The 12,213-nt window shown below is 46.5% G+C and overlaps 1 protein-coding gene across 5 annotated transcripts in view; it reads left to right on the top strand.

Moving 5' to 3' along the window:
• The window catches only part of BACE2 (beta-secretase 2), a 98,766-nt gene extending 91,386 nt beyond the window's left edge, over window positions 1-7,380 (top strand). For all 5 annotated transcript variants that reach the window (XM_064578700.1, XM_064578695.1, XM_064578691.1 and 2 more), the window contains one exon: window positions 534-7,380. In XM_064578700.1, coding sequence (XP_064434770.1) covers window positions 534-787 — 254 coding nt within the window. In that variant the 3' untranslated portion in view covers window positions 788-7,380. The remainder of the gene's footprint in view (window positions 1-533) is intronic.
• Window positions 7,381-12,213: the final 4,833 nt, after the last annotated feature.

Below are 12,213 nucleotides of genomic sequence, written 5' to 3'. Positions count from 1 at the left end.
GGGGCAGGGGAGAATCTCCGGGTCTGACCGGGTGGTCTTGGAGTCCATTCGGACGGGGGGTCGGGCTGGTAGGAGGACCGTCACCAGAGAGCATGAAGTCAGGTTGACTGCGCCGGGGCCATCCCGTGATTCGGGCAGGCTCTGCCGAGCTCCCGGCCGCAGGTCCCGTGGCGCTCCCTGCCTCCCCTGTCCCTCCCAGCCGGCCCATACAGCTGTCCCCACCAGGCCCTGAGCTCCGCACGCTCACCCGCAGCCTTGGCCTCCCCAGAGCGCCTCATGCTTCTGCCCGGGCCCTTCGGCGTTGCACGTTGCTCTCCACCTCGTCGGCTCAGCACCTGCAGTCCTTGAAACGTGCTGTGCTGGGGGGCAGCGACTGGACCGTCTGAAGGCCCGCTGCCACAGAGCGCGCCCCCCTTGGCGCCTGCCCCGGGAGGCCGTGGGGTCATAGGCGGATGTTCTCTCTTTTCCAGAGGGTGCGGACGGACAGACTGCTCATTTCATAGCTGAGGATTTTCCCCCTTCTGTCTCCTCAGAAACTGCAGGTGCTCCAGTGTCGGAAATCTCTGGGCCTTTCTCAACAGACGACGTAGCCAGCAACTGCGTCCCCGCCCTGCCTTTGAATGAGCCCATTTTGTGGATCGTCTCTTACACGCTCATGAGCGTGTGTGGAATCATCCTTCTCATCCTGATCATCCTGTTGCTGCTGCCCTTTCGGTGTCGGCACCTGCCCCGCGATCCCGAGGTCGTCAATGATGAGTCCTCTCTCGTCCGGCATCGCTGGAAGTGAAGAGCAGAGGCCGAACTCGAGCGACCTTGAACTCTCTGCGAAGAGAGTTACGTTTCAGGTGGAGCAGGCGGGGTCATGAGGCAGGGCTGCTCCCCGTGTCCACTAGTCTTAAATCTGTTCTGCTCCCAGATGCCTTCCAGAGTACACTGTATTTTGATTCTTGATTTTAAAGCTTCCTTCTTCTCCCTCACTTCCAAGAAAAGTTACAATAAAAAACACCTCATTCTAAACCAAGAGAGAGTGAATTGGGCTTCAGGCTTTCTGGGACTGGTCATGCCAAACTGTCGAGATGTGCCACAAAAAAACCCCGCAAGCTTCTGGCTAGTTCTCCTCTTCCTCCCGTCTCTGGAGAAATGAGTACGTATGGTTCGTAACTCCTCTTAGCTAATGGGAAGCTTTTCATATTAATTGCATTTAAGGGCGTTTTGCACCAGGCCTCAGCCTGGGTCCGAGAGCACAAGAGAGCAATATGGTGGCAGGAGAACCAGCCTGGGGCCTGGCGATCTCACCATCCTGCCTGCTTCTGAATCAGAAACAGAGCCCTTTTCTGAGCCTCTGTGTGCTCTGAGTGCGAGCCAGAGTCCTCTCGGAGGGGAACATCACTCAGCGGTCTTCACCAGCCTCTTCTGAAGAGGAAAGCCTTTGTCCGTCCTGGTAGAGTAGGAAGGAAACCTACTCTTTTGTACTCAGTGCTTCTGTAGTCTTGTTGGGATAAAGATAAAAAGCTACTACCTCTGTGGAGACTTTGCCCAGGGCTCTGTGCCCGGGCCGGGCTGTGGGCAGCCTGGTTCCAGCCGTTGGCCTCGGCGAAAAGAATCCTCCTTCCAGCAGGCCAGGGTAGCCTGGTGCCGTTCTGTCTCCAAGCGGGTCGTCATGTCACATGCTTACTCTTACTTAAAATTAACAAAAGGTGTTTTGGTGAGAAAAGCAAATCCTCTTTCGCTAGCATAGTTGTTTGTGTTTCCAAGTCTCTGGAGGTGGTCTGGGTATTCGCTGGAGGGAAATAGGGAGATGGCTCCATGCCCATCCTTCTGACCAACTCTCAGGGGGAGGAAGACACAAGACATGCAGAGGACTTGAAGGAACTGCTTCTCCCACGCTTTCAGACCGCGTGTTTGCATTTGCAGAAACCCCTAGCCTCCAGCACAGCTGCCCACGTCAGCATAAACACATCTGTGGAGGTGTTTACCCACACGCTTCCTCCCCGGGGCGTGTTTAGTCTTCGGGGATGGGTGCAGTGCTCTCCTTCCGTGGGGAACCTCCCTCCTAACTATCATTAATTTGATAAAGAAATTAATTTCTTCACCCAAAAAAAAAAAAAAGCAGAAGCCTTAACTCATTGCAGTCAGCCTTCTGCGATCAGATAGAATGAGAAGAAGGGTTCAAAGCCAATATCCCTTCTCATGTTCAGTGTTCGCGTTGCCTCACTATTGGGATGAGCTGGAGGTATGATAGAATCCTACTGGAAGGGCTAACTGGAGCGTCTCCTCTGGCTGGATTGTCATTTCTGTTCAAGATAGGCTGCATGTGGGTGTTTGAGCCATCGGCTCTGCTCACTGGACCAGGGCAGGTCCATATTGGGGAATATAGGACCGGAGAACTGTGGGGCCACTCACACGTCATGGTGTCCTTGTGGATGCTCCAGCAGCAGCAGGTTTGAATTGCATCTTAGAACCTGAACCTTCTGGGCCCTCTCCCAGAAACAGTTTGAGTATGGCGTGCATGAAGCCCTCATGACGGTGGGGTAGCAGGAGGGGATTCTGTTACCAGGTACTCATTATGGTGTCTGGTCTCGGCTAGGTGAATGGCAGTAATTCCAAAATACACCTCAGTGTTAGAAATCTCTGGAAGTCTTAATTCTCTCGTCCCATGGGCTTTTCCATCCGTTCCCGTTTTGTGGTCCGCTTTGCGCGGAAGGGAAGGCAGTCCTTCCAGAGCGGACCTTCCCTGTGCTGTGAAAATGCAGACCCCTGAAATAAAAGGAGGGAGTTGCAGAGATGACCCGGTTCATTTGGCTGCTTATTCCTTCACACAGGCGCCTTCTCCAATTTCTCGGGTTCAGTTTCTGAGCTGGGGAACATTTCTGTTACAGCGGATCGGCAGGCGCTGTTCCCAGAGTACATGATAAAAGCACGGCAGATCTCAAGCTAGGCTATTTGAATCAAGTTTGCTATAATGCTCTGAATTTCATATCAGATTTATCCACCTTCTCATCTCCGATGTCATTGGACGTGACATTTTAATGGAGATGCTTAAATTATAAAAGCATAACTTAGCAACAAGAATGAAACAATTGAACGTGGGACATTTTCCTGGCATGCCTTGCTGTCGAAAATTGGACTTTTGAGTCAAAACCCTGGTTAGTGACACCCACCTCCTCGAATTATGTAAATTGATACCGAGCTTGGAAAACCTTCAAGGAGGCTTGCTTTGAACGGAAAAGGAAGTAACAGTCGTCTGAGGGTGTCATTTTTACCTTGTAACCTGCGGAAAAAGCTGGAAGACGGTCCTTTCCTGAAAGCTGCACTTTGCAACCCTGTTGTCAGATGCTGTCAGCCCTCCCATAAGAAATGGATGCTTCTTCATGAACAGTGTTTTTTTAATAGGGTGATTCTTTATATTCTTGATAAGTTATTTGGAAGCCCCACATGAAATCCTGTCTTGAGTAGCTGGAACTGTCTATGAAAACTAGCAAGAAACAAGATGGGGACTGAATCTGATTTTTCTCCACCCTCCCCCTCGGGAGTTTTAAAAAGCACCACCGTGATTGCTGCCAGGTCATCTGGCATTTCCCATACAGTATGTTGTATTTCTTCGGAACCAAAAAACAAGTACCTGGCATTAAAGAAACAGATTCTTGGCATGTGACTTCTGGGAATGTTTTCCGGAACACAGTCCGCTCCTGAACGTTTGGAAAGATTTTACCTGACTGATTGTGAGATGCAGAGGTTTTCGGTTAAGGGGTCAATTTGGAGTCAGTTATAATTCAAAATTTGGAAAGTAATCCCCAGCAAGGCAGCATTAACAGCTCCGCAGAGCTTTGGGTAATAGATTTAGCAAGCAGGTCTGGTATAGGGATTGCATTGTCTTACTGAAGAAGTGAGAGCAGATTATTTCATAATTTAATAGGTTCCTGTGCAAATGAAAAATTCGTCACGTTCCTCTTACCGGGCCCCCGCGTGGTGGCTTGCCAAGTGTGGTTCAGTTCTAAGTTCTGGCCTAGGGCCATGTGATGTCATGGGGAATAGATCACTGCCCTCCCAAAAGCCTGCCATAAGCAACAATGATCGAGTTTTACCAGCTTCTCCTTATTAGGAGGGACCAGATACCTGGGTGGACTCCCAGTGTGCCTTTTTCCTGCACAAACTGATTACAACTGATTACAGAACCGTTCAGACAAAACACTTGCCACCGGTTTTTTTTTTCTTTTTTAGGAAAAACAAACATAAAACATCATAAAATGTAAAATTGGGGAGATAGAAGATTTTTAGGGCCAAGAAAACTCTACAACGACAGAAGCTATTGTGGACATTTCTAGTGGGTTTTAAGAATTTCAGATTTGGACTTAACGGCAGTTTACCAATTAAATGGCAAGCAGGAAAAAATACATTTTGAGAGTGGGGAAGGAAAAGAGAAACATAATCAAAAGTATGCAAAGTATGCAGAAGTGGCTGTTCTGGAAAAGTTGCTTTAATTAATTACCAGAATCCTCAGATTTCTCTCACCCGTAAAGTTGCGTCAACTGGAGATGTGATGTATTCTACATAGCAGCAAACCCCGAACTCCAGGAGTATTCAGGCTGGAGTCATGTGGACAAAGTGAGAATGTGGCCCCTCACGCTTCACCTGAGCCAGGTGAAGGTTGGTTCATTAGAGGAATAGGGAAGGGGATGGTTGGGACTTGGAAGGTTCTAGAACGTAGGAAGGGAGGTGGGGTAGGAAGTCCTATCCCTTGGTCAGCAGGTGTCCGCAAAGGTCTGGGTGAACTGAGGACATGTCCTAGGAAGCTCGTTTCCACCCTTGGAAATGATTTTTTTTTGCACCCCTACTTTTCAGGAACTTTCCAAAGGAACCTCTCAGGATTTATAGTTTATCAAAGAGAAACTTGCTTTGCAGCCATATTTAGGGACCAGATACCTGGGTGGACTCCCAGTGTGCCTTTTTCCTGCACAAACTGATTACAACTGATTACAGAACCGTTCAGACAAAATACTTGCCACCGATTTTTTTTTTTCTTTTTTAGGAAAAACAAACATAAAACATCATAAAATGTAAAATTGGGGAGATAGAAGATTTTTAGGGCCAAGAAAACTCTACAACGACAGAAGCTATTGTGGACATTTCTAGTGGGTTTTAAGAATTTCAGATTTGGACTTAACGGCAGTTTACCAATTAAATGGCAAGCAGGAAAAAATACATTCTAGGCACCTGCGTTCTAACAAAACTAGAGACGCATGAGCTCCCAAGCAAGTCATGGTCCTTAGGCTGTAGGTTCAAGGTTGCGCACTGGGAGGTTGACAGGACAGGGTCCCAACAGGCTGAAGCCCGCAGGGGTGGTTAGCAGTTACCTTTGGGGTCTGAGCATCTGACAGTTGCGTCGAAAGCCAAAGTGACGCAGACACGCCACATCCACCCACCCTGCCGGGGCAGCCCACGGATTTCAGAAAGAATCCGGCAGGTTCCCGACCACATTCCTTCTCTGGGAACACCTGCCGTCAGAGACACTTGGGAGACACTTGGAACATCTTGCGGGGCCATGCCAGCCTGGAGCTCCCCCTCGTCCTAGTCGGAATCCGTGCAGTTCCCTAGGCTCCCCGGGTGTCCTAGTGAACGCAGCCAGGGGCTTGGGCACGCCCTGGCTTGGTGAGAATGTCATCCTGGGGTTAATTCTGAGTGTCACTTGGACACGTGACCTCAACCGATCAATACAGATCCAGATAAATTCAGATCCAGCCCACCCACTGCAAGAGCCGCTCCAGGGTACCTGGCCTTCGATGCTTGAGAGCCTTCACGTGTCCCGGAAAGCCCTCGGGTACTTGGTGGGCACCGTTGGCGAAACAGTGAGTCTGGATGTGCCCAGCTCACATCTCAGGACACAGGACAGGTGTGCTAGTAAAATCCCCATCTCGCCTCTAAATATCTGCTGATCGGCGTTTGCCCAAGCCTGTGGGGCGGTGAGATGTGGACAGCTCCCTTTGCAGAGGGAGAATTATTTGTACAGGATCAAAAGTGGATCAACTGGTAAAGTGGAAACGGTATGTAACACACAGGTGTGCCCCACACCGATCAAGTGGAGTATTTTGCCCATATAGATGCATAATGGTAAATTACATAATTACAAATGATCGGTTTATAAAAGAGGTTTATAGAATGGCGTCGCTAAGGAGAATTGAAGCCTTGAGCATCTTCGAAACCTTCTTTACCTTTGGCGTTTTTCCACAGGATTTTCTTTTCTTTTCTTTTCTTTTTTCCTACCTCCACGGGATTTTCTTCATTTAGGTTGGAATATATGTATTTTTTCATGGGACATGCACGGACCCAGACTACCATGAGAAGGCGAGTGTCTCCAGAGGGCAGGGCTTCCTTTTTCTCGGTTAAATACCATACGTACAGGTCGCTGAAAGTTTCCCATAAAACCGAAGTGTTCGCCTGCTTCCGTCTACCTATTGAAGTAAAATTTCACACAAGCCTTATAATTTCAAAGTTAATGCTTCTGAATGAAAGTTAAAAAAAACATTAAAAGATGATCTTTTCGAGGTTAAAAAAGCTGGTTAAGGATCTGTTTCATCTGTAGTGAAAATCACCCAAAATAAACTTCCTTAATGCCATTTTCTTATATACAATTTTGTGTTCTCTGTTGCTAGGGGTAACAACTTGGAATTGCTTTTTCTCATTTTCCTGATTAGAGATAATGTGTCCTCTAGCGTGGAAGGTGGTACACATTCTTAACAGTGAACTTGGGAATCCTGTTTGGCCTTGGAACGACCTGGAATGTGAGGGGGGCTGCATGAACGAGCTTTCTCTACTTCAGAAAGCAGCGTGTTTAAAAACCGGAATGAGTGGGATTGGTCATGTGCTAATAAAAGCCGGGTTTTTGTAATCTAGGAGGAGGTATTTCTTGCTCTTTCCGCTCATTCGCACAAATAGACTGCAAGCTTAAAATCCCCATGTTTAGTCCCTGGAAGCTGCGACTCGTTTTGTTCTTAAGGGTGACCTCGCTGCTGCCTTGTGGGGTGCCTGATCCAACCGGGGACCTCGCGCACCTCGTCTTCTGAAGGGGTGCTCCGTTAGCAGCGGGGCTTTGCAGAATGTATTTCTGTGTGCAACTTGTATTTCTGAAAAGGCTTAATTTGTTGTTTCCCTTCTGAGATTTCCCTCTGTGTTTCGGCGTGCCATGTTGATTTAAAAGGAGGCTGTGTAGGCCAGCAGTTGGGGTGAAGGGGCGTGCACCCCGGTTGTGCACCTCAAAACTCGAGTTTTCTAAAATAATCTTATTTTTCTACCTTGTATGCACGCCACGAATTTAAGATGTATACCATTGAAAAGGAAATAAAAAGAGTTTGGTTTGTTTGAATAAACAATACTTTCAACCTGTTGGGTTTGGAATTGTTCTGATGCTTTTGTTCAAGTCACACTTCCGAAATTAAAGTCCGTGTCACGTCCTGGTCCACTCGCCTCCACTCCCGCCATACAGGTTCCTGGAAAGCGTCAAAGATAAAACAGAATGTAGGGAGAGTCTAGACCCAATCACTGAGCTGAAAAATCCACCTTGCTTTGGAACATGAGAACCCTCAGGAGTGGGAAGAGACCACATACAGATAAGCACGTTTAAGGGGTCGTAAAGATTGCACAGGGTGTCAGCCTCGTCCTGGGGACTGACCTTGGCCAGGCGGGGGGCTCAAGCTGCTCTGCCTGCACATCCCCCTGCAAGGACGTGGTGTTCTCCGAATCCGACAGACAGACACATGCCCAGGAACACCCAGAGGAGTATTTGCCTGGGAGTGGACCCTGGTCCGGCCCCCTGAGAGCTGACCTCTGCTCCCCACTGTCTCGCCAGCTGGTGTGCTGAGCCGTACCTTCCAAAAGCATAAGGGTCCAGCTGAGTGGGGCAGTTTCTCCAGAGGGATGTTGCCAACTTGGGGGAAGCAGAAATAATGAAGGAAGACAGATGTCACCCATGAGCTGTGATCTAGCTGCTGCACCAGACCTTGAAAAAAAAAACTTCCCTCCATGGTAAGATGGGTTTGGTAACAAGGGGGAAAAAAGGAATTTCAAACCGTTAGGAGGTGAAGCAGGATAGTCACTGGAGAAAGGGAATAGGATGTTTGCTTTCTAATAATGAAAAAGATAATTTGATTTCAGTTTTGTTTTTTTTTTTCCTATGCTGGTTTATCATTTTGCCATTCTTAAGCTGTGGGTTACGTTGCAGATGTGGTTTTGTGTGTTTGTCACTAGGTGGTGCTGTTGTGAAACTTTGTGGAATGACATTTGTACCTTTTTAAAAAATTTTTTTTATTCTGTGTACCTTTGTCGGCAAATTTTATCAAGTGTGTGCATGTAATTATACTCAGCAGCTATCCAAGGATGTTTACTCCTCCATTCTACTCTAAGATATAATCTTCAAAATACGCAGGTTAGATATGTAGTAAATCTTGGGGGTGGTCCCCAAATACCCGTTTCCAGCCCCTGGCCTGTCTTACTTGGCTGCCGCACAGGGAAGGAAACGGAGTCACAGAGAGGTGCCACGAATTCTCCAGGTTCTCACTCAGTGGCAGGTCCAGATTCAAAAAACCACTTTGTCTTGATGACTAGACCTGTGACCTCAACCATTCTGCTACTATCTTTATAAAGGATAAAAATTGAGAATCGAAAGGAAAATTGTTTTTAAAAATTAAAACATGTATGCTTAATGCTACAAGGGAAAATATTGGGGGAAATATTTGTATATTTACACATCTACAAATATATATTTGTATATTTACATATATAAGGATGGAAGCTAACATTTATTGAACAGGAAATTCTGGCCAGACAGATGTGCTGACATTCCATCCTCAGGTCGGGCCCTACCAGGTACACGTCGTTACTGAGAATATTTTTTCAACCACAGGGTGGAAGGCAAGGGCACAGAGAAGACCTATTCAGGGAAATCCAGAGGTCTGGGGAAAGGAAGCTCTCACCCACAGGATGAGAGTCCATAGACCGAGCAAGGTCTTAAGTGTGTCCTCGTGGCAAAAAAAAAATAAACCCAAAAGGCCTGCTGTCCTTTGCATATAAAAATTTCATACCGATAAGCCAAATGTATTAACCATGTCTTTATTTTCTGTATTCTGATGCTTTGACATGGAGTACCTTGTTGACCACAGACAGACTGGTCACACCACAGTATTAGCCAGTTCCCGGAGAGGGCAAGCAGCTCACTTCAGAGTAAACCACACACCTGGGTGCAGGCCTTTCACATGCAAGCCAGGCAGTCCAGAGCTCACAGCCCCCAAATCTCCTTCACCTGGCTCCCACACTCTGGGCCGCTATTCCCTGCCCAGATCACCCCGGGGGCAGGTACCAGGCAGTGAAGGACCAGAACCCCTGCGCCCCAGAGCCTGCTGAGATGATTGAATCTAGCCAAACCTGAGCCTCTCTACCCTGCCTTACCCGTTCTTTGCTGTGGGAACCATAGCGAAGGCTCTTGTGTTCTCCTCCTCCTCCTCCCTCTGCTCCCGTACCCTGGTGCTTTCCGTCGTGGCCCCATAGGGCATGCCTTCCCTCCTGTTTCCCCAGATCTTCCTTCCGGACAGTCACTTCTGCTTCTGCTGTCTTACCATCCCTCATTAAAACAAATTCCAGCTACCCTCGAAGCACCAAAGAAGAACGTGAGAGCCCCGAAGAAAAGCATGCAAAGGCTGTGAGCAAACGTGGACACCAATGGTCAAGAAATAGGAGATGGCTCAGTTGATCTTATAATGTATGCAAAATGTTTACATTGTTAGAAATCAAATGAACACAGCGTTTAATGACAGCTGCCGAAGAGGTGAACAGTCTCCTGCGGGGCTGATGAGGGGGGTGTAAGCCCAAGCAGTCATTCCAGAGAGCCCGAAAAATACCCATGTCGTCTCCGAATAGATACTTCTTTTGGAATCTATACTAAAGAAATAGAAATGCGGGCAAACCAGGAAATAATGTACAGAGAGAGAAGCAGTTTAATGAATAATATGCCAGGATCACATCCATTTTTACTTTTATTTTTAAGAAGATTTTATTTATTTGACGGAGACACAGGGAGAGAGGGAACACCAGCAGGGGGAGTGGGAGAGGGAGAAGCAGGCTTCCCGCCGAGCAGGGAGCCCGATATAGGGCTCGATGTAGGGCTCGATCCCAGGACCTTGAGATCATGACCTGAGCAGAAGGCAGACGCTTAACGACTGAGCCACCCAGGTGCCCCTCACATCCTTTTTTTAAAGAGAAATCTACTAATAGGGATGCATGTGTAAAATAGAAGAATCTATCGAGTGTGCGACGTTTGCACTAATCTGTTACACTAAGTGGGGATCCTGGATGAAAGGAATAGTTTAGGGATTTTTAATTCGTTTATTTTTTTTATTCAAGTCATACATCGACATCATTATTAAAAATTCAAATAATCTCAGGAGGCTTTTCACAAAAAGCAGTGGTCCCTTACCTCACCCCTCCCTGCCCACCTTTAGGTCCTACTATGCAAATCTTGTTCTAAATTTCTGCATTTACTAAGGACCATTTTTGGACTCTTCTTACCCAAGTGTGTATCTGCCTTTGCACCTGTGCCCACTGTTTTAGTTACTGTCACTAGTGTGATTTTAATACAGAATAGGGTTAATATAATTAGTATTTTTTAAAAGATTTTATTTCTTCGACAGAGAGCACAAGCAGGGGGAGCAGCAGGGTCTCAATCCCAGGACCCTGGGATCATGACCTGAACCGAAGGCAGCTGAGCCACCCAGGGGTCCCAATATAATTAGTATTAATATACTATTAATATATAATATCCCCCTGGTTCGTCATCTCATGCAATGTTATATACTTATTCCCGTAGATATCCTCTAGAAACACTGGATGATGTTTCTAAAATTATCTGGTTGAGATCTGTTTTGGAATCGTACTAAACTTTCAGATAAATTTGGAGAGAATTTACATTGTGAGAGGGAGGCTTTGAATCCTTTGGAATGAGTCGTTCCGTCTGGACTTGTCTTCCGTCACGTCCCTTGCAGACTTCATTTCACGCAGATCCACACCTATTGCTCAATCACTTAATCCCCAAGGGTTTTGAATTTTCTGTTGTCCTTATCAATGAGATTTTTTTTAATTAAATTTTAAAATTGATTATTGCTCATGTATCTGAAAGCACCCATTGTTCTGTGTTGATCCTGTAGCTGACCGCATTAGTAAATTTATTGTCTCTAACAAGTTTTTTTCTGCTTTGATTTGTCTGGGGGTTTCTAAGAAGAAAATTATGTCATCTGCAAATGATGGTAATTTTATCTCCTTTCTGATATTTGTGCTTTTTATCTTACGTTCTTTTTTTTTTTTTTTTAACTCCAGTTATAGCATAAAACACAATGTTGGAGCTGTTGTGTTTCCCCACTTTTTGAATAGGTTATATCTTTACGGAGTCCAAAAAATCAAAACAACATATGGTGAGAAATTTCCTTCCCACTCCTGACCTCTTGTTTGCCTGGTGTCCAGCCCCTTCCGTATTGCTCCCCACCTCTGCCGATGGGGTCACCTGCCATTGCCTTCCAATTTATCTTTAGGCACGGACCAGCATATATGTTTCTTTTCTCTCTCCTTTTTAATACAAAAAGGTAACTATATACACCATTCTGCTTTCTTCTTTTCCCCACATAACTTACCTTGGGAGAGTGCTCCATATATTTCTCCCAGATGCGTGGTCTCCCCTGTTTGCTTGTGCCATTCTTCATGTAACCCGTCCCTTGGGGACATCATCTGGGTTGTTTGCCATCTGTTGCTTCTACAAATGTGGCTGCAGTGAATAGCCTTGTACAAACATCATTATGTGGATAGGCCCACGTGTGGGATTAGTGTCCAGGAGGGGAATTGCTGGGTCAGAAGACAGCTACGTTTATAATCCTCATGAGGACTGTGAAATTGCCTTCTGTAAGGATTCTTGCAGATCACGCTCCCACAGGAATGCATGACTGTGCCTGTTGCCCGCTTCTGTCATCAAGAAGCTGGTGGTTAAACTTGCACATTTTTGCCAAGCTGATGAGTGGCAGTTCAGTGTAGTTCTAATTTGCATATATTTTACTATGAGCAACTTTGGACATCTTTCGGCCATTTTTCCCTTGGGCTGTTAGTTGATTTCTAGGGAGCCACCACATAGATATATTGGTGTGCATATTACGGGCTTTCCATACAGAAGTCTCCTTACATGTT

This window comes from Mirounga angustirostris, unplaced genomic scaffold (genome assembly GCF_029215605.1).
Source record: "Mirounga angustirostris isolate CCGP_5_RB_7025 unplaced genomic scaffold, mMirAng1.0.hap1 SCAF_1, whole genome shotgun sequence".
NCBI classification, from domain to species: Eukaryota; Metazoa; Chordata; class Mammalia; order Carnivora; family Phocidae; genus Mirounga; species Mirounga angustirostris.
Note: the sequence above shows the minus strand (reverse complement) of the source record. Positions and strands in the feature narration are given on the sequence as shown.